Source organism: Salmo salar, chromosome 24 (genome assembly GCF_965601325.2).
Source record: "Salmo salar chromosome 24, fSalSal1, whole genome shotgun sequence".
NCBI lineage: Eukaryota > Metazoa > Chordata > Actinopteri > Salmoniformes > Salmonidae > Salmo > Salmo salar.
In genome coordinates this window covers 20,137,916-20,161,625 of record NC_138314.1, presented here as the reverse complement: position 1 = coordinate 20,161,625, position 23,710 = coordinate 20,137,916, and the positions used below count along the sequence as shown (strand labels likewise).

General features: G+C 44.1%; 1 protein-coding gene across 3 annotated transcripts in view; it reads right to left on the bottom strand.

Annotated features, from left to right (window-relative positions):
• Positions 1-23,710, bottom strand: part of LOC106585320 (tetratricopeptide repeat protein 28) — a 463,550-nt gene that overhangs the window by 215,960 nt on the left and 223,880 nt on the right. For all 3 annotated transcript variants that reach the window (XM_082968562.1, XM_045706964.2, XM_045706965.2), the window contains one exon: positions 4,956-5,103. In XM_082968562.1, the coding sequence (XP_082824688.1) occupies positions 4,956-5,103 (148 nt within the window). The remainder of the gene's footprint in view (positions 1-4,955; positions 5,104-23,710) is intronic.

Here is a 23,710-nt window from a genome sequence, read left to right as displayed (position 1 = left end):
GTAATGGAATATTTTGACATTGTTTTTCACGAAACGCGCTGGCGCGTCACCCTTCGGATAGTTACCTGAACGCACGAACAAAACGGAGCTATTTCAATATAACTATGGATTATTTCGAACCAAAACAACATTTGTTATTGAAGTAGAAGTCCTGGGAGTGCATTCTGACGAAGAACAGCAAAGGTAATCCAATTTTTCTTATAGTAAATCTGAGTTTGGTGAGTGTCAAACTTGGTGGGTGTCAAAATAGCTAGCCATGATGGCCGGGCTATGTACTCAGAATATTGCAAAATGTGCTTTCACCGAAAAGCTATTTTAAAATCGGACACCGCGATTGCATAAAGGAGTTCTGTATCTATAATTCTTTAAATAATTGTTATGTTTTTTTGTCAGCGTATATCGTGAGTAATTTAGTAAATTCACCGGAAGTTTGCGGTGGGTATGCTAGTTCTGAACAAAACATGCTAATGTAAAAAGCTGGTTTTTGATATAAATATGAACTTGATTGAACAAAACATGCATGTATTGTATAACATAATGTCCTAGGAGTGTCATCTGATGAAGATCATCAAAGGTTAGTGCTGCATTTAGCTGTGGTTTTGGTTTTTGTGACATATATGCTAGCTTGAAAAATGGGTGTGTGATTATTTCTGGCTGGGTACTCTCCTGACATAATCTAATGTTTTGCTGTAAAGCCTTTTTGAAATCGGACAATGTGGTTAGATAAAGGAGAGTCTTATCTTTCAAATGGTGTAAAATAGTCATATGTTTGAGAAATTGAAATTATAGCATTTTAAGGTTTTTCGTATTTCGCGCCAGGCGCTACCATTGGATATTGGTGAGGCGTTCCGCATAAGAGGATATAAAACACACACATACAGTGGTGGAAAAAGTACCCAATTGTCATACTTGAGTAAAAGTAAAGATACAATACCTTAATAGAAAATGTCTCAAGTAAAAGCCACCCAGTAAAATACTACTTAAGTAAAACTCTAAAAGTATTTGGTTTTAAATATACTTAAGTATCAAAAGTAAATGTAATTGCTAAAATATACTAAAGTATAAAAAGTATAAATAATAAAAAATTCCTTATAATAATCAAACCAGACGGCACCATTTTCTGTTTTTATTTTATCTACGGATAGTAAGGGGCGCACTCCAACACTCAGACATCATTTACAAATGAAGCATGTGTGTTTAGTGAGTCCACCAGATCAGAGGCAGTAGGGATGACTGGGAATGTTCTCTTGATAAGTGTGTGAATGGACCATTAAAAGTAAAAGTTGTAAAAAATATAAATGGTAAAGTACAGATACCCCCAAAAACTACTTAAGTAGTACTTTAAAGTATTTTTACTTAAGTACTTTACACCACTGCACACATACTGTACACACTGCCTGGGAAGCCATGCTGAAAAGTAATGAGAACCCTCTGTTTGCCTCTCTCTCTCTCTCTCTCTCTCTCTCTTTCTTTCTTTCTTTCTTTCTTTCTTTCTTTCTTTCTCTCTAAAACTCTGTTTTTCTTCTTTCTCAACCGGTCCTTTCAGAAACATAGAGTAAATATCATCTACATACAATATGTACTAGCTGTATGCACATGTACACAAACAGATACAGTACATTCATATAAAGTTCCTTCTCCTCCTCTCAGGCTTGGCCTCATATAGAGGAGGCTTGGTCTCAGCCTGGGTCTGGTATAGGGTAGGCTTTGACAGCCTTTACCATTTCCCCTGGGCGGCTGGTGACGATAACAAACCCATGTAGTGTACATTCATTCTGTTTTCCCCTGCCTTTGAATACAACTATGACTCATTTCACCTTCCCATTTCACGAGCCATCACCACCACCCATTCTGTTCTATGGGTCTGTGACTGTGAGGAGGCAGAGAGCTGACTGCTGAGAGGGGCTGACACCTTCCTGTACTTCTGTTTGTGTCTGCATCTCCATAATCTATACTAAACAGTATATATATATATATATATATATATATATATATATATACTATATATTACATTTATACTACTTTTCTACTACGATGTTCTACTTCTGTAGTATATTTCTGTATCTGCATCACTCCTTCCAAGATTACATAATATGAATAGTGTGATCTATTGGTAACAATGAATTGGAAAAATGCATAATAATTATGGTGACATTTTTTCCCCTCCAACGCTCAGAGAACTTCAGAGCTGGTCCAAGATCATGGGAGAAACAGAACCGAACCAAGCCCATCTGCTCTCAACACTGGCTACTGCCTGGGCCTGGTTTCCCCTCTTTAATTTCACGCAATGATATTCAATGTGGGAAAAAAACATGCATCAAAACCTTGATATCTGAGGAGTTCGAAGCTGACATGATGATCATAGGCGGCAGAGAAGAGAGCTGGAGAGGGTTCTGAGAGTACTTTTCCCTCCTTTGAGAGCTTTGTTGTGAGAAGCACAAAGGAGGACAGTACAGTAGGAGTCACATGAGAGCACTGTCTGCTGCTCAGCTCTGGACTCATGGAAAATGTCTTTTATGCATTGTGTGGGGGGAAAAGTTGGGCCAAGCCACAGTGGGAATATAACACTGCAATGCTAAAGCCAAGTAAACACAAATAGTGGTGATAAAGTGAGCTTCAGGGGAATTATACACACTGTTGGTCTCCTTGAAGACAAGGGCCTTGAATATGTTTTCTTGCTTTAATTATTTGTGTTCTTCGTTCAATGTTTGCATGCGCACACCTTTATCTGTGTCGCTATGCCCAATGGCAGAATAAAAACCAAACATTCAAGTGAATTTGGAGCGTAAAGAGATCGTAAAGAGATGTCTGTGTGGATGTCCTTAAGGCAGGTTAAGTGAGACGTAAAACAACACGATGCTACTGGACTGCTCCTAGTTGTTGTCTATCATCAGTATGGAGAGTCATCTTCCTTATTATACCTTACTACACTCTGAATTCAACAGGGTGGAGAAAGAGTTTAGTTCATTTAGTAAGACCCTGGCGACACCAAACTCCAAGCGAGGGGGAAATTAAATGGGTGGGTTTGGTAATACCCAGGTAATCCTGGAAGGGGTGTTACTCCACCGATAAGAGGGCCTGGGGGGAAAACAGCCATCTTTGACTTCAGTGAGAGAAAGCAACGATCTCATTCCTTTCCCTTATCACATGGCTTTGGCTGCGTAACGCTGATTATCCCCCCTGTTTGCTGGCGTAACGCTGATTATCCTACCCCTGTTTGCTGGCGTAACGCTGATTATCCCCCCCTGTTTGCTGGCGTAACGCTGATTATCCCCCCTGTTTGCTGGCGTAACGCTGATTATCCTACCCCTGTTTGCTGGCATAACGCTGATTATCCCCCCTGTTTGCTGGCGTAACGCTGATTATCCTACCCCTGTTTGCTGGTGTAACGCTGATTATCCCCCCTGTTTGCTGGCATAACGCTGATTATCCCCCCTGTTTGTTGGCGTAACGCTGATTATCCCCCCTGTTTGCTGGCGTAACGCTGATTATCCCCCCTGTTTGCTGGCGTAACGCTGATTATCCCCCCTGTTTGCTGGCGTAACGCTGATTATCCCCCCTGTTTGCTGCCGTAACGCTGATTATCCCCCCTGTTTGCTGGCGTAACGCTGATTATCCCCCCTGTTTGCTGGCGTAACGCTGATTATCCCCCGTTTGCTGGCGTAACGCTGATTATCCCCCCTGTTTGCTGGCGTAATGCTGATTATCCCCCCTGTTTGCTGGCGTAACGCTGATTATCCCCCCTGTTTGCTGGCGTAACGCTGATTATCCCCCCTGTTTGCTGGCGTAACGCTGATTATCCCCCCTGTGTCAGGAGTCAATCTGAGAGGATCATTGCTCTTAATCCCCCGACATAGACCCCCCTCCAACACACCTTGGACTGTCTCCCTCCCTCCGTTGCTAGCTGCTTCATTCCCTGGCACCACGGGAAACGTGGTAAACAATTAAGAGATTGAAAAAAAGAGTTTATCCTCTCCTACTGAGAGAGGAGCAGCCAGGTCCACAGTGTTTGGTGTTTGGTGCTGGGCCCACTCCCAAGCCCTTTTACTGTTACGCTTCCAGTGACAAGGCTTATGTAATCAATGTACCTCAGATGGGCTCTTCACTCTTTGCTTGTGTTTTTTCCATGTATTCAGATACAGCCTTTTGCTAACAGGGATTGAGAGAAATCCCAATGACTCCTCTCTGAACAGAACAAAAAATAACAGAACAAAGCCATGCGGATCCAGTGATCTGCCTGTGCAGGCCAGTAAAACGTTGAACTGTTACAACAGGCTTGTATTTATTCATGTGTATAGTATATGAGGAGTTTGGTGGTTTTGGTGATGACAAAGAGAGAGCACAGGATGACTCAGAGTCTCTGTTGGAGTTAGGATAGCAGCTTATTAAATCCTCTGCAGCAGTCAGTTGCACTAGTGAAATGGATTCCAGTTTTGTTTGGAGGGAGGCCCCATGCGTCTGGACCCGACAGGGGGCCTCAAAGGGCCAGGTCGTTGCAGCTTCCTGATATATCACGCACATCATGGAGCAGGGAAGTCACAATTTACTGAAAGCCCTGGCCTGGATACTAAGCTACTTATACGTCCACTTTGGCTTTGGAAAATAGGCTTGAAAAGGGGCAGCCACAGACAAGGGCTATATTGTTGGAAGCTTATTATTATGATAAAGAAGCATCTTTCTGATCAGCGTGACTGGCAAGACATTTATCAGGTAGTTAGAGTATGTGAAACAGTCCTGTCAGTCAAGGGGACTCCTTCACAAATACACTGACATGGACAGACAAGGAGACAGTCTGCCAAGCAAATACAGATGGATATAAAGATATGCAGTAGTCACTCCCGACAGACTGCCAGAGTCACACTGACACATTTATTGACTGACAGAAGGAGGAAGAGTAGCGCCAGTTAGAAATGCAGGGAGGAGAACATAGACATACAGTATGAGAGACACGTTACCTCGTAGTGGGGACTTCATGGCAGCCTCCACCATGCCCACCAATAGCTGCAGGCTCTTGGGGTCTTGGGCCAGCCCCGACGCAAAGGCGGCCAGCGCATCGGCATGGCGACCAAGGTACTGAAGGGCAACACCCTGTCGGAAGTATGCCTGTAGAGAGACAGAGAGAGACAGAGAGAGAGAGAGACGTCAGTACTCTAGTCTAGCCCTACAGCATGGGGTTACACACAAACACATTACCAGACACTCATTTAACACCATTTGCATTTTTTCAACATAAGCTGTTTTCAGAGTACATGACTCTACTCTCCTTTGTATTCCCATAATCAAGGGATCGTTGTGTGTTCCTATACTTGTTAATTGGATAATAGGTTTTACATAAATGCACATGATACACACTCATCGGTTGCATTTCTCAAGAGCGTGGCATTATTTTCTAGTCACACAAATTGTTTATTTTTTGTTTGCAGTGGAAATCGTTAGCACACAAGTGTGGAGTATAGGGATTTCTCTTAGATTCTGTTGAAAGAGTTAGAGAGAGCTAGTCTACACAACAGAGATGCTCTGTAGCATCATAAAAGGACACATAAATACTCCAGACACTCTATTTTTCACAGCGTTGCTATAATGACATAAACCCCCACCCTGAATCTGCCATGGACTATTTCTATACATCTGGGCCTTTCAATAATTTGGAGCCTTGAAGTAGAAAAAACTGTTTGACTTCCTCTTCTTCCACCAGTCTGTTCCCACTGCTCACAGACCAGACAGACAGTCACATGGTGGTTGAATCTTCCACCAGTCTGTTCCCACTGCTCACAGCCCAGACAGACAGTCACATGGTGGTTGAATCTTCCACCAGTCTGTTCCCACTGCTCACAGACCAGACAGACAGTCACATGGTGGTTGAATCTTCCACCAGTCTGTTCCCACTGCTCACAGACCAGACAGACAGTCACATGGTGGTTGAATCTTCCACCAGTCTGTTCCCACTGCTCACAGACCAGACAGACAGTCACATGGTGGTTGAATCTTCCACCAGTCTGTTCCCACTGCTCACAGACCAGACAGACAGTCACATGGTGGTTGAATCTTCCACCAGTCTGTTCCCACTGCTCACAGCCCAGACAGACAGTCACATGGTGGTTGAATCTTCCACCAGTCTGTTCCCACTGCTCACAGCCCAGACAGACAGTCACATTGTGGTTGAATCTTCCACCAGTCTGTTCCCACTGCTCACAGACCAGACAGACAGTCACATGGTGGTTGAAGTGTGATTTATTTAACACTAGTGAGAGCCACAGACCATGTGACCAAAGCAGTCCATTACCCAAAACCCCAATATTTTGATGACAGCAGCATCTACCTTGTCTATGTGAAGCCTGTAGAGCAGTGGTTGGAAAAGTACTCAATTGTCATACTTGAGTAAAAGTAAAGATACCTTAATAGAAAATGACTCATGTAAAAGTGAAGGTCACCCAGTAAAATACTACTTGAGTAAAAGTCTATAAGCATTTGGTTTTAAATATACTTCGGTATCAAAAGTAAATGGAATTGCACAAATGTACTTAAGTATCAAAAGTAAAAGTAAAAGTATAAACCATTTAAAATTACTTGTATTAAGCAAACCAGACGGCACAATTTTCTTGTTTTCTTTTATTGACGGTTAGCCAGGGGCACACTCCAACACTCAGACATCATTTACAAACAAAGCATTTGTGTTTAGTGAGTCCGCCAGATCAGAGGCAGTAGAGATGAACAGGGATGTTTCCTGGCCTGTCTGTCTGTCTGATCTGAGACAAATAACAGTACAGAACAGAACCCAGCCCTTCTCAGCTCTAGCCCTGGATCAGCAGCAACACAGCCTCAGGGAAAAATGGAACCAGCCCAGTTTACAACCTACTCCAGCCAAACCACTAAATCCCCGCCAGATTTGGGATGATATAAACAATGCAAAAAGTTACACTACAGTGTTCCCCTCTAAACAGCCCAAACTAGGCCATAATACAGATCTCAGTAATACAACACAACACAATACAACCCAACCATCTTCCAACATAATCCACCTCCAGGATACCAGCTTCCTCTCTCTCCAGAGCTGTCTAATGGTCTGACTAGGACGGGGAGTCCTGGCTAACCTGCAGTCTGACAGGGAGTCCAGGTTAACCACAGAGATCCTATCATTCTATGAGGCTAGGAGACTCTGACTGCAGTAGCAGAAGCTTCCAAAAGTGACACAGAGGGTAATTTGTTATTAGCATCTAAGAGGCCTTTTCATTAGTGTGGCCTACCTCTCACCTAGCACCAGTAGGGGAGGGTAAAAGGGGAGGGGATTAGGGAAAATGAGACATGACACTGAATTTATGGAGAACAGTAATTAATTTCTCTTCCTTCCAAGCCCCCTGTTGATTACCAATCTCTCTCTGCTTCCCCCCTCCCTGCATCACAACTCCACTGAAACGGATGAGGACAGAGATTTGATTCAAAGCATTAACCTTTGTTCTAACACTGTTATTAAAGGAGGGGAGCGAGGGCCAGTGCGCCCGCTCGATATTAATTACGTCTGGTGGCGGCTGAGACTGAGTTTGGGCTGCTTGCTGTAGGAGCAGAGAGACAGCCTCAGAGACGTTCTGCCCCGGGGAACAGCAGACATTTAAAAGCACTTCTTTCTTTGATTAGATTTACTATATGACTGCTCTACTACACACCTCTCACTGCTTGGCTCTCAGAGTGGAATGAGAGAAGAGTGGAATGAGAGAAGAGTGGAATGACGGAGAGAGAGAGCAAGGGAGAGGCGAGAAAATGTGAAAAAAGCCTTTGCTTCAAACTAAACCCAACATCTCCTTTATTTATCGTCCCTCCTGCCCTACATGCAAGCATTTAAAAGTTTATACCCTTTGGAGAGGGCATTAAAATATTGCAAACACAAGCACGTGCATAAATGCATAAATCAAAGAGCGACGGTGGAAGATGACAGAATCGATGCACCGCACAGCCTTAAAAGAATTCGCTCTCTGCCATTAATCTCAGCAGTCAAAACACACCATGTAGGCCACACACACACACATGCACACGCTCACACACTTGAACACACACACAATTAAAAACAGTCTCTTGAACACACAAGCACACACACAGGCAGGCACAACCACACGTCATACATAAACTATAGGCCTAATTGCAAGAACAGTTTACCTTGATATACCCTAACAATATTTCCATGGCGCATTCACATCTGTGTGTGTGTGGTGTGTGGGTGTGTATGTGTGTAGTGTGTGGGTGTGTATGTGTGGTGTGTATGTGTATAGTGTCCCCATTAGCTGTAACACCGTAACGTTAATCTTCCTGGGCTCCACCAATTAATAAAACATTACAAACAATTACAAATGAAGACATTACAAACAATTAACAAGTAGACAATTAAAATACCTGACAGGAAACACATTTAACATTCAGTTGATGTTGTCTATTTCCTGTCCAGTCATATGGTCTATCACATTAGATGTTCTTTCGTTTTTTTCCTGAAGGTGGATTTACAATTTGCCTGAGAAATATGGATTGGTAAAGAGTTCAATTCAGCTATGGCTCGATATAAAACTGTATATTTAAGACAATTTTTCCTTGGCTTGGGTTGTCTTAGATGCCCTGAATTTACCTGTCTGGTTTGGTGGTTATGCGTGTTGTTAATATGTACTAACTGGCCTGAAGTATACTGTGGTTTTTGGAAAAATGTAACATTCTTAAAGAAAATCAGAAGACTGGATAGTAATTTGCTTTCAACGTGAAGCCATGAGAGATTCTGATGCATTTGGATAATATTCATACGGATAGAGCAATGAAGAGCTAATCTACCAGCCCTGTTCTGAGCCATTTGGAGCTTTTTATATCTTTCTTTGCTGCAGATGACCATATAACTGGACAGTACTCTAAGTGTGATAGGACCAGGGATTGACCATATAACTGGACAGTACTCTAAGTGTGATAGGACCAGGGATTGACCATATAACTGGACAGTACTCTAAGTGTGATAGGACCAGGGATTGACCATATAACTGGACAGTACTCTAAGTGTGATAGGACCAGGGATTTACCATATAACTGGACAGTACTCTAAGTGTGATAGGACCAGGGATTGACCATATAACTGGACAGTACTCTAAGTGTGATAGGACCAGGGATTGACCATATAACTGGACAGTACTCTAAGTGTGATAGGACCAGGGATTGACCATATAACTGGACAGTACTCTAAGTGTGATAGGACCAGGGATTGACCATATAACTGGACAGTACTCTAAGTGTGATAGGACCAGGGATTGACCATATAACTGGACAGTACTCTAAGTGTGATAGGACCAGGGATTGACCATATAACCAGACAGTACTCTAAGTGTGATAGGACCAGGGATTGACCATATAACTGGACAGTACTCTAAGTGTGATAGGACCAGGGATTGACCATATAACTGGACAGTACTCTAAGTGTGATAGGACCAGGGATTGACCATATAACTGGACAGTACTCTAAGTGTGATAGGACCAGGGATTGACCATATAACTGGACAGTACTCTAAGTGTGATAGGACCAGGGATTGACCATATAACTGGACAGTACTCTAAGTGTGATAGGACCAGGGATTGACCATATAACTGGACAGTACTCTAAGTGTGATAGGACCAGGGATTGGCCATATAACTGGACAGTACTCTAAGTGTGATAGGACCAGGGATTGACCATATAACTGGACAGTACTCTAAGTGTGATAGGACCAGGGATTGACCATATAACTGGACAGTACTCTAAGTGTGATAGGACCAGGGATTGACCATATAACTGGACAGTACTCTAAGTGTGATAGGACCAGGGATTGGCCATATAACTGGACAGTACTCTAAGTGTGATAGGACCAGGGATTGACCATATAACTGGACAGTACTCTAAGTGTGATAGGACCAGGGATTGACCATATAACTGGACAGTACTCTAAGTGTGATAGGACCAGGGATTGGCCATATAACTGGACAGTACTCTAAGTGTGATAGGACCAGGGATTGACCATATAACTGGACAGTACTCTAAGTGTGATAGGACCAGGGATTGACCATATAACTGGACAGTACTCTAAGTGTGATAGGACCAGGGATTGACCATATAACTGGACAGTACTCTAAGTGTGATAGGACCAGGGATTGACCATATAACTGGACAGTACTCTAAGTGTGATAGGACCAGGGATTGAATCACCTGATTCAGAGTGCTAGATACTCTGAACATTTTCTTGTAACAGCAATTCCCTTATCCATCTTAATAACAATATTATCTATGTGTTCTGACCATGATAAAGTAGTTTAGTTTTTTCACTTGCTCTACATGCGTTCTAGTCATTGACAAATTCAATTGGGGATCATCAGCAAGCATATATCTAGAACCAAATACAATACATTTAGTTTTAGAAATGTTCAACACCAATTTGTTCATATCAACCCACGCAGACACCATTCTTAGTGTGTGGGTGTGTATGTGTGTCTTGTGTGTATGTGTGTAGTGTGTGGGTGTGTATGTGTGTCTTGTGTGTATGTGTGTAGTGTGTGGGTGTGTATGTGTGTCTTGTGTGTATGTGTGTAGTGTGTGGGTGTGTATGTGTGTAGTGTGTGGGTGTGTATGTGTGTCTTGTGTGTATGTGTGTAGTGTGTATGTGTGTAGTGTGTGGGTGTGTATGTGTGTCTTGTGTGTATGTGTGTAGTGTGTAGGTGTGTATGTGTGTCTTGTGTGTATGTGTGTAGTGTGTATGTGTGTAGTGTGTAGTGTGTATGTGTGTAGTGTGTGGGTGTGTATGTGTGTCTTGTGTGTATGTGTGTAGTGTGTGGTGTGTATGTGTGTCTTGTGTGTATGTGTGTAGTGTGTAGGTGTGTATGTGTGTCTTGTGTGTATGTGTGTAGTGTGTAGGTGTGTATGTGTGTCTTGTGTGTATGTGTGTAGTGTGTGGGTGTGTATGTGTGTCTTGTGTGTATGTGTGTAGTGTGTGGGTGTGTATGTGTGTAGTGTGTGGGTGTGTATGTGTGTAGTGTGTGGGTGTGTATGTGTGTAGTGTGTATGTGTGTAGTGTGTGGGTGTGTATGTGTGTAGTGTGTGGGTGTGTATGTGTGTAGTGTGTGGGTGAGTATGTGTGTAGTGTGTGGGTGTGTATGTGTGTAGTGTGTGGGTGTGTATGTATGTAGTGTGTGGGTGTGTATGTGTGTAGTGTGTGTATGTGTGTAGTGTGTGTATGTGTGTAGTGTGTGGGTGTGTATGTGTGTATGTGTGTAGTGTGTGGGTGTGTATGTATGTAGTGTGTGGGTGTGTATGTGTGTAGTGTGTATGTGTGAGGTGTGTGGGTGTGTATGTGTGTAGTGTGTGGGTGTGTATGTGTGTAGTGTGTGGGTGAGTATGTGTGTAGTGTGTGGGTGTGTATGTGTGTAGTGTGTGGGTGTGTATGTATGTAGTGTGTGGGTGTGTATGTGTGTAGTGTGTGTATGTGTGTAGTGTGTGTATGTGTGTAGTGTGTGGGTGTGTAGTGTGTATGTGTGTAGTGTGTAGTGTGTATGTGTGTAGTGTGTATGTGTGTAGTGTGTGGGTGTGTAGTGTGTATGTGTGGGTGTGTAGTGTGTGGGTGTGTATGTGTGTAGTGTGTGGGTGTGTAGTGTGTATGTGTGTAGTGTGTATGTGTGTAGTGTGTGGGTGTGTAGTGTGTGGGTGTGTATGTGTGTAGTGTGTGGGTGTGTAGTGTGTATGTGTGTAGTGTGTATGTGTGTAGTGTGTATGTGTGTAGTGTGTATGTGTGTAGTGTGTGGGTGTATGTGTGTAGTGTGTGGGTGTGTATGTGTGTATGTGTGTAGTGTGTGGGTGTGTAGTGTGTATGTGTGTAGTGTGTATGTGTGTAGTGTGTGGGTGTGTAGTGTGTGGGTGTGTAGTGTGTGGGTGTGTAGTGTGTATGTGTGTAGTGTGTGGGTGTGTATGTGTGTAGTGTGTGGGTGTGTAGTGTGTATGTGTGTAGTGTGTATGTGTGTAGTGTGTGGGTGTGTAGTGTGTGGGTGTGTAGTGTGTATGTGTGTAGTGTGTGGGTGTGTAGTGTGTGGGTGTGTATGTGTGTAGTGTGTGGGTGTGTAGTGTGTATGTGTGTAGTGTGTATGTGTGTAGTGTGTGGGTGTGTAGTGTGTGGGTGTGTAGTGTGTATGTGTGTAGTGTGTGGGTGTGTAGTGTGTGGGTGTGTATGTGTGTAGTGTGTGGGTGTGTGAGGGCGGGAAGCTGCACATCGGTGCTACACAGGTCGGTAATGCCAGTGGAATAAGGAGAACAACTGGGCACAGACGTCAATTCAACATCTATTCCACGTTGGGAATGACGTGAGAACAACGTTGATTCAACCAGTGTGTGCCCAGTGGGTAGAGAGCAATTACCATTACTAGACGTTTCTATTCACACTTAACGGGATCTAACCTGAAAACACATCAGCAGCCACTTAGAGCTGCCGCTCAAGCGATTAGCACCGCCTCCAGCTCTCAGAGAGGAGAGGAGAGAAGAGGAGACGGAAGCATCAGAGAGGCTGCACAGATTAACTCTGCCTTTCAAACATATTACACAGTCACAAAGGAAAGGCAGAGCGGCGTGTTTAATCACCTTACTGCATCACCTTGCTTTCTCCACATAGAGAGAGAGGCCAAACGCCACTGTTCTCAAAGACACTTTAACTACAATACAGCGTCTAACCTGACTAACGCTGGGCATCTTGTAAGACATGACAACCAACGTTTCTCAACCTCTGTTTAGTCTAAAAATAAAAGCAGCTAAATTATTGAACCTTCCTTCCTGCCGCCTCTGTTTTCAGCTACAATGTGCTGATGCTACAGAATCAGTGTGGATCGACCAGGAAGGCTTGTTGTTCTTACCCTAGGGTGGTTTCTGTGTGTGGGTCTGGTGTGTGTGTGTGTGTGTGGTGTGCGTGCGTGCGTGCGTGCGTGCGGGTTTGTGTGTGTGTGTGTGTGCATACGGGTTTATGTGTGTGTGTGTGTGTGTGTGTGTGTGTGTGTGTGTGTGTGTGTGTGTGTGTGTGTGTGTGGTGTGTGTGCATGCGGGTTTATGTGTGTGTGTGTGTGTGTGTGTGTGTGTGTGTGTGTGTGGTGTGCGTGCATGCGGGTTTATGTGTGTGTGTGTGTGTGTGTGTGTGTGTGTGTGAGAGAGAGAGAGAGAGAGAGAGAGAGAGAGAGAGTGAGTGAGAGAAAAAAATGAAGAGACAGAATGAGAGGAGAGCCGAGCTGTGACAAAAGCTTTTCTTTAACATTTTAATATTTCATGACCGCTTGTTTGAAGAAATATTAAATATTCATATTTTTATGCTTAAGAGGAAGAGAGGTGCAAAGATGATGCAAAGAAAAGATATATACATACATACACACACACACACACACACAAAAACCCGCACGCACGCACGCACGCACGCACGCACGCACGCACGCACGCACGCACGCACGCACGCACGCACGCACGCACACACACACACACACACACACACACACACACACACACACACACACACACACACACACACACACACACACACACACACACACACACACACACACACACACACACACACACTAGGGTCCCTAGTTGGTGTGGTTTTACCGGACATTTACAGGATAACAGGATGGGTGGGTGGGTGGGTGTGTGTGCGTGCGTGTGAGGAACCAACTGTTAAAATCCTGACCTGTTCACCGGACGTGCTTGTTGCACCCTCGACAACTACTATGATTATTATTATTTGACCATGCTGGTCATTTATGAACATTTTAACATCTTGACCATGTTCTGTTATAATATCCACCCGGCACTGCCAGAAGAGGACTGGCCACCCCTCATAGCCTGGTTCCTCTCTAGGTTTCTTCCTAGGTTTTTGGCCTTTCTAGGGAGTTTTTCCTAGGGAGTCTTTCCTAGCCACCGTGCTTCTTTCACATGCTTTGCTTGCTGTTTGTGGTTTTAGGCTGGGTTTCTGTACAGCACTTTGAGAATATCAGCTGATGTACGAAGGGCTATATAAAAATAAATTTGATTTGATTTGATTTAAAGCACTCTTTATTAGCCGATTTGGGTCCCAATACCCTGGGCATCTGTCCTTGCGCCCTCCCCAGTTAGTCTGCCCCTTTGACCAGCCCCCCAGGGGTTCACCGAGCCCCTATTCATTTACCAGTGTGATTGTGTGCTAGCTAATCTCATTCAACATCTGACAGTAGTCTCTCTGAAAATGTAAACTCTACCACCAGTACTACATCAGGAGATAGATGCACACATTCCCGTTGTGTCATCACTACATAGTTGACATACAGCCATACACAGACACTCAACATCCTCAGCACATCTTTCCATCAACAGGCTTATTCATAGTGGCACACAGGTTGCTGGTTTCATTTCACCTTCAAGAGTAGACAATGTTCAGCTTCACTGTTACCGGTTCAGCCCTATCTATACATGCCAACACGCGTTCTCACAGACAAATGCACACCCGGACACATAGCACAGAAATACACCACACTCCATATCAAACTCATTCCTTATCTCAGTTCTCGCTCCTTCTCTCTCCCTCCCACCCTCTGGCTCTCACACACACAGAGGCAGGGCTATAGGAAGTAATAGTGTAGGGTTGTATTGCACTGCAGGGAGGTCAGTACGGGAGAAGCTAGCCAGATAAATACAGGTATTAGAATGCATCATGAGTCCAGAACTGTGCAGACAAATGGCATTATGAATAGTCCTTTTCATTAGACACTCTCATTCTAATTCTGGAGCCTGATCTGCTATCACTCCAAAAGAAAATAAATTCCCTTCAAAGGCTACCCCAAAATGACATTCAGCAGCTGCTCTTATCCAGAGCAACTAGGGTGAAGTGACTTGCTCAAGGGTACATCAACAGATTTTTCAAATAGTCGGCTCGGCGATTTGAACAAGCAACCTTTCAGTTACTGACCCAACGCTCTAAACCGCTAGGCTACCTGCCAGCCCACATCTCCACCAACACCAAATGTGTTTCAACAAACAATGAATGGGTCCAACAAAAGAGGAGTCAGTCAGTTTTTTAACTCTCAGCTCCAGCTTTGTTCCAATTAGCAGAAGCCTTGTGAGGCTCACTTGGCAGAGATTGGTGATATCAGCCATAATAGAGATGCTTCAAATGAGGAAATCAATAAAAGGGCAACACAAGCTCCGTTTAGACAGACAGCACCACTCCCTCCACTGTGTTGGTGCTGTGTGTGTGTGGCCAGAGGGAGGCTGGTGCAGATGGTTTGTGATAGCCCACAGGGCAGTTGGTACCAGTGTGGTGTCTCTGAACACAACCCCTGCCAGCACTATAATGGAACCCAAATCAGACCATCAAACAGTGACAGCAGGCTTCATTACAAACACACGCACCCCCCCCCCCCCCCACACACACGCACACGCCACACACACACACACACAGACACACACACACGCACACGCACACACACACACACACACACACACACACACACACACACACACACACACACACACACACAAACAACTAACTCCCATGACAATGCTAGCAGCAGACATCCCACACACTCGTTCCCATCAAACATTAAATTGGGCCCCCCTCCTCCAGCCCCTCCACCTGAACAGCCCTGAACAGCCCTGACACCAGCTGAGATGGTGCAACACAGATTAGCACTAATGGTTCAGGTCTGAACAAAGAGATTGCTGCCTTTCTTTCTGTATCTTGGCTCTTTAAACTGATAGTTGCCGTTGCCTGGTTTCCAATATGACCCAGAAATGTTTACCAGGGCTTCAGACAGGGCTGCTGCCATCCCCTTCAGATCTCTGCCACAGGATACACAAAATGTCAAATACTTAATTTAATATCCAGGGATAACTGTTGCCCATGACAAATTAGCTGGGAGAACAGTGGAGAAGGCAAATGGAATGATTGCTGCTTTGGGCTCCCCGCAGTCTGACAAGCTGACAGCTACAGGCACCACAGTACCTGCACTTAATTAAAAATATTGCTAAAGCTCAGAGGGTGTGTATGCGCACTCACACACGGTTTGAGAACAGTCTGTCCTCCTCTCTCTCTCTGCCTCCCCTCTGGTTAAAACCAGTCTTTCCCCCCAAGACAAGGGAGGTCAGATGTGAGCCATCAGTTGTCTGAGGGGGGAGAGATTACACCCCTGGGCCTGGCCCGGGACCTCCAGCCCAGAGGGTCACAGGGACACAGCCATGACACAGCTGCCCGTCCATTACCAGCTCTCCAATCTAATAAAACACAACACAGGATCAGTATGGACGCTGACCTTAATTGATCAAATGTGTGTTCACTCAGTAAAGCAACACAGCCAAGTAAATGCATTCACGCTTAAAGAGAGAGTGAGAGAGAGGAGACACAACCAAAGGAGTCAAGGCTAGGGTGTACTACTAACACTGTGTATGCATTAACACTGCTTCTCTGTCTTTGTCTCCAGTAATGAATGGAGAAGGGGACGAGACCTTGAGGTGCACTACGGGTCAAGGCTGCAGTGATTTCATGTTCTGTACTGGCTGACTGGCTCCGTGAGCAACATCAATGATGCATGTTAAACAGTAACGCAAGGCGCCATACAATCTGCACGTAGGTTGACACAATAAAATATTTATGACGCATTGATGAATTCGTCCCTCAGGGAGCTGTAGACTTGTGATTGGTGTTTCATCCAAAGCCCTTAATTAGCCCATTAGATGAGATGGGTTTAACGAGAGCAAATTAAACTGATCAGTCTTTTCAGTGATGGCTATTAAAGGGTAAATGTTTTAATTATTCAGGCTCCTTCGGCAGCATGTCTCATAGCAGAAATGCTGCAGCAGCTTCCAGGTAGAAGCCAGGGTAGACTAGACACTAGACACATCAGGAAGAGAGAGAGCCATGGTAGTAGACTAGATACTCTCACATGGCAGTGGGCCATCGATTAGACTGAGGCTCCCATCAAACCGCTGCGAGGCGTAAGGCTTGAGATCGTAAAAGGTCAGCGTCAGGTAGGTGGAATCAATGCTGAGCACTCTGTATTCACCATGTCTCCCATTATCTGGCCGGCTTCAACACTTTCTAAAAACAATTATCAAAAGACACAGAGCTTTTTCAATAGAGAAGGTCAACCATTGTGATCGAGGAAGTGTCACAGTGTGTGTGTTCAACATAACAGGGAAAGTGAAAAAGAAGGGAAAAACTGATATCGCTCGTTTATCACAAGCAGATGAGACAGCAAAATGGTGGCGAGCAGCGGGGTCCTGCAGCGACATGTTGTCACTCTATGGTGGGTCCTATGGTGGTTCCTGGGTCCTATAGTGGGTCCTATAGTGGTTCCTGGGTCCTATAGTGGATCCTATAGTGTATCCTATAGTGTGTCCTATAGTGGATCCTATAGTGGGTCCTATAGTGGGTCCTATAGTGGATCCTATAGTGGATCCTATAGTGTATCCTATAGTGGGTCCTATAGTGGATCCTATAGTGGGTCCTATAGTGGAGCCTATAGTGTGTCCTATAGTGGGTCCTATAGTGGATCCTATAGTGTATCCTATAGTGGGTCCTATAGTGGGTCCTATAGTGTGTCCTATAGTGGATCCTATAGTGGATCCTATAGTGGGTCCTATAGTGTGTCCTATAGTGGGTCCTATAGTGGGTCCTATAGTGGGTCCTATAGTGTGTCCTATAGTGGGTCCTATAGTGGGTCCTATAGTGGGTCCTATAGTGGGTCCTATAGTGGGTCCTATAGTGGATCCTATAGTGGGTCCTATAGTGGGTCCTATAGTGGGTCCTATAGTGGGTCCTATAGTGTGTCCTATAGTGGGTCCTATAGTGTGTCCTATAGTGGGTCCTATAGTGGGTCCTATAGTGGGTCCTATAGTGGATCCTATAGTGGGTCCTATAGTGGATCCTATAGTGGGTCCTATAGTGTGGCCTATAGTGGGTCCTATAGTGTGTCCTATAGTGGGTCCTATAGTGTGTCCTATAGTGTGTCCTATAGTGGGTCCTATAGTGGGTCCTATAGTGGATTCTATAGTGTGTAATAGAGGACAAGAATGTCCCATACTCCTGCCTGCCAGCAAGTCAACCACAATAACAGAGTTCTATTGTTACTAGAGGCACAGCAATAAGACAGATGGAAGATATTAGTAAAAATATATTTACTGGAAATAACCCATCAGTGTCGGAGTTGCAATGCTATAAAACCATGTCACAAACAACCATAACATTTTCTCAAACTACTACACAAACATCATACCTGAAGAAGTGTATAGTAGCGTGATGGCATACTGTATGCCAGCATCTCAAGAGTATACGCTCTTAGAAAAAAGGGTTATTTGGCTGTCCACATAGGAGAACCCTTTTTGGTTCTACATGGACCCCAAAAGGGTTCTACCCAGAACCAAAAATAGTTATTCAAAGGGTTCTCCTATGGGGACAGCCAAAGAACCATTTTCGGTTGTAGATAGCACCTTTTTCTCTAGGAGTGTACTGCCATGAGACTGAGAGACTGAGAGGGTCAGGGTGCTAAACAGGATTTTATGGTGCTCTAAAACACATCCTTGGCTCTGCTCTCTCTTCTGCCTCTGCTGCCTGAGCATTATACACATACCCACAGGGGCCTACTCTCAATTAAAGCATGCATTGCATTAATTACTTAAAGGAGCTTTAATCAATCAAGCCCAGATGGTGAACGTGAAAAAGAGCATAGAAACACAGGCAGCAGCAGAAGTGCTCTTCTGAACTGTTGAAAAAGGCCAAATCAGTGTGCTCTTGGAACATTTTTGCAAAAACCACCAGTGCAGAACTGATAACTGTAAATAAATGTGCATTTATTTTAATTTTATTTTACCTTTATTTAATTAGGCAAGTCAGTTAAGAACTAATTCATATTTACAATGACGGCCTACTCCGGCCAAACCCTAACGACGCCGCGCCAATCGTTTGCCGCTCCATGGGACTCCCAATCCCATCCGGTTGTGATACAGCCTGGAATCGAGCCAGGGTCTGTAGTGATGCATCTAGCACTGAGATGCAGTGCCTTTGACCTCTGTGCCACACGGGAGCCCAATTGCAAATAAATACAATTAAATGTAAAAATGTATCGTGGTGCTGAAATTGTAGTTTATTTTTATTGTAATGTTCATGTTGAATTTGTTGTCCACAGGGAACCATTGAAAATGAGACCCTGGTCTCATGAGTCTCCCCTTGATTAAATAAAAGTTACAAAAAAACTAAATTATAATAATAAATGTAATGATAATGTGCAGATATAATGAGCAATTATGTCATGTGTGCACCTCATGTATTGGTAAATCCTAGTGGTGGAGCTGAGAGTCTCTAGTCCCTAGTCTAGCCCTCGTGCTGCTCTCCTCTCCTCTCGCCTGGCCTCAGGATCCACATCCTCCATCTTCATTTGGAGTGCCTTAATTGGCTTTGACAGTCAACTGAAGCATGGCTGAAAAATAGCCACCTCTTAGTAAACACTGAGTGAGAGACTCATGTTCTCAAGATGGGAAACCAGGCATTTCCACTACCCATTAGGATGGGTATTAGTGACCCTCTCTTAACACCTGGAGAGAATGTAACATTTCTCCCATCCTATCAGCTTATAGATGCCGCTTCACAGGCTTAACTCACGGCTCCTCCTAAGTCACATTATAGAAGCAAACTGATACGGAACCAGTAGAACATCTACTGCAGTAGCACAATAGAATGGCTGTTCAGACTGGATTTACAAGCTGTGAGACATTGACAATTCTAGTCTGACTAATGACTAACTATAATGCAACTACATTTTCCATGCATGTAATGTTGCTGAGTCTGGGATGATATTCATGTTTGGTCATCATGCTGGAATTGGACCGGATGCCAAAGAGATGCCTTCGGAAAGTATTCAGACCCCTTGACTTTTTACACATTTTGTTATGTTACAGCTTTATTCCCCCCTCATCAATCTACACACAATACCCCATAATGACGAAGCAAAAAATGTTTTTTAGACATTTTTGCTAATTTATTACAAATAAAAAAACGGATATATCACATTTACATAAGCATTCAGAGCCTTTACTCAGTACTTTATTGAAACATCTTCGGCAGTGATTACAGCCTCAAGTCTTCTTAGGTATGACGTTACAAGTTTGGCACACCTGTATTTGGGGAGCTTCTCCCATTCATCTCTGCAGATCCTCTTAAACTCTGTCAGGTTGGATGAGGAGCGTTGCTGCACAGCAATCAGGTTCAAGTCCGGGCTCTGGCTGGGCCACTCAAGGACATTCAGAAACTTGTCCCGAAGCCACTCCTGCGTTGTCTTGGCTGTCTGCTTAGGGTCGTTGTCCTGTTCAAAGGTGAACCTTCGCCCCCAGTCTGAGGTCCTGAGCGCTCTGGAGCAGGTTTTCATCTAGGATCTCTCTGCACTTTGCTCCGTTCATCTTTGCCTCGATCCTGACTAGTCTTCCAGTCCCTGCCGCTGAAAAACATCTTCACGGCATGATGCTGCCACTACCATAATTCACCGTAGGGATGGAGTCAGGTTTCCTCCAGACGTGACGCTTAGCATTCAGGCCAAAGAGTTCAATCTTGGTTTCAACAGACCAGAGAATCGTGTTATCATGGTCTGAGAGTCTTTGGGTGCCTTTTGGCAAACTCCAAGTGGGCTGTCCTGCCTTTTACTGAGGAGAGGCTTCCGCCTGGCCACTCTACCATAAAGGCCTGATTGGTGGAGTGCTGCATAGATGGTTGTCCTTCTGGAAGGTTCCCCCATCTCCACAGAGGATCTCTGGAGCTCTGTCAGAGTGACCTCCCTGACCAAAGCCCTTCGCCCCCGATTGCTCAGTTTGGCCAGGCAGCCAGCTCTAGGAATAACCTTGGTGGTTCCAAACTTCTTCCATTTAAGAATGACGGAGGCCACTGTGTTCTTGGGGACCTTTAATGCTGCAGACATGTTTTGGTACCCTTCCCCTGATCTGTGCCTCGACACAATCCTGTCTCGGAGCTCTACCGACAAATACTTCAACTTCATGCACTGTCAACTGCGGGACCTTATATAGACAGGTGTGTGCCTTTCCAGATCATGTACAATCAATTGAATTATGACAGGTGGACTCCAATCAAGTTGTAGAAACATCTTAAGGACAATCAATGAAAACAGGATGCACCTGAGCTCAATTTTGAGTCTCATTGCAAAACATTTGTTTTCACTCTGTGATTATGGGGTATTGTGTGTAGATTGCTGAGGATTTTTATATTTAATCCATTATAGAATAAGGCTGTAAAGTAACAAAATGTGGAAAAGGTCAAGGGGTCTGAATACTTTCCGAAGGCACTGTAAAGTCCAACAAGTCATTCCCTCTCTCACACTGTTTAACATAGTGGGCAGAGTTCCCTGACTGGCCATAACTTGGGCTAGGCTCATTAGAGTGTTCTGAGATTGGCGCTGCCGGCCTTATGGGGAGTTTCTGCTTCACACAAGGGAATCAGCAGCAGTGGTTGCCTGACTGCCTGCCTGGCAGTGTGGCTTCTTCTCCAGAGCAGACTCACCCAGAACACTTCATTTACAGCCTTCCCTACTGGAGTGCTCTAATGAAAAGCATGGTGGAGCCCGGCTGCTTTTGATTCTGCTAGCAAGGAATCATACATGATTGAGTAAAAGGCAGGCCAAATCACACGTAAGACTTAAAGAGGCTGGATAGACTGGGGTGGCTGGGGAAAGGAGAAGCATGGGAGACACGAGGTTAGAGGTACATGTGGAGGTTAAAAGAGGAGATAAGAAGAGGGTGATGGAAAGACAGAGTTACAGGGTGAGAGAGATAACGGTCAAGAGGAAAAGAGAGAGGAGGCTCTAACTAACGTCTGATTTCCCCTGTATAGCCTCACAGCTGATGTATCAGAAGGCTATATAGTATGACCTGATTCTCCTTCACGTCACTCCCAGAGCAGCAGTGTGCTCTAGCTGGATCTGTGATCCTGGTTGCGGTGGCTGCATGGTCGCTGTAGCATGGTTGTGCATGCGGAGATCTCCCCGGCGATTACCAGATAAATGCACTTTAATTCCCAACACATGCGGCTGGGTTTATATATAGACTGGCTAATTCCCCATCGGTCACGCTGCAATATGAACTCCATACCGCACCAATTTAATTGTGTGACGAGTCCCAAGCAGACTGGCTCCACTACTTATCATATATATTACATGTTCCAGCACATGACTGCCCAGGACCGACCGACAGACCGGGGGAAAATATCACAAGCAGGAAAATTAAGATTATGGGGGGACCAATGTGAATGATATCAATGATAAACAGCAATAGCACTGATAACACACCTATACATCCTTACCTCATTAACACTAAAATCCCTGGGCCTCCTGGGACGCCCTTCAAGCTAATGAGCAGTCATTTTGACTGCAACATTCTAACAGTGTAATGAATACATTTCACATATGTTATTGCAAAAATAATCATTTGGTTGTGTTTCTGAAGGTCTAAGGTAAGATCAGAATAAATGTTTTATTTTATTTCAAATAACACAATAGCATTTTCATTAGTTTATGTTACTTTAGGCTTTATGTAAAAACAAAAACAAACGCTAAAATTCTATCCATTTTATTCATGGAGTGCCTTTGACACAAATATGAAACAGAAAGTGTATGTGTTGGAAGTGTGCTTGATAAATAGTGAAAATGATCATAAATGTAATAATGGCATTATAATGAATAATGTGTTGAAATGACAGCAGTCATAAATAGTACATTATTTATACATGGCGAATTTGCCTGTTTCTTTGTCATCAAAATGGAGGTAACGCATGTTCTCTTTGAAGTGATCCCATGACATGGTTTCTCCAAAGAAAAATAATCCATACATGTCAGACCAGAATCTTACCATATATTATACAGTATACAATTGAAGTCGGACATTTACATATACCTTTGCCAAATACATTCAAACTCAGTTTTTCACAATTCCTGACATTCAATCCCAGTAAAAATTCCCTGTCTTAGGTCAGTTAGGATCACCACTTTATTTTAAGAATGTTAAATGTCAGAATAATAGTAGAGAGAATGATTTATTTCAGCTTTTATTTCTTTCATCACATTCCCAGTGGATCAAAAGGTTACATACAGTCAATTAGTATTTGGTAGCATTGCCTTTAAATTGTTTAACTTGGGTCAAACGTGTCGGGTAACCTTCCACAAGCTTCCCACAATAAGTTGGGTGCATTTTGGCCCATTCCTCCTGACAGAGCTGGTGTAACTGAGTCAGGTTTGTAGGCCTCCTTGCTCGCACACGCTTTTTCAGTTCTGCCCACACATTTTCTATGGGATTGAGGTCAGGGCTTTGTGATGGCCACTCCAATACCTTGACTTTGTTGTCCTTAAGCCATTTTGCCACAACTTTGGAAGTATGCTTGGGTCATTGTCCATTTGGAAGACCCATTTGCGACCAAGCTTTAACTTCCTGACTGATGTCTTGAGATGTTGCTTCAATATATCCACGTCATTTTCTTTCCTCATGATGCCATCTATTTTGTGAAGCGCACCAGTCGCTCCTGCAGCAAAGTACCCCCACAACATGATGCTGCCACCCCCGTGCTTCACGGTTAGGATGGTGTTCTTCGGCTTGCAAGCCTACCATTTTTCCTCCTTTTATGGCGGTTTTGGAGCAGTGGCTTCTTCCTTGCTGAGCGACCTTTCAGGTTATGTCGATATA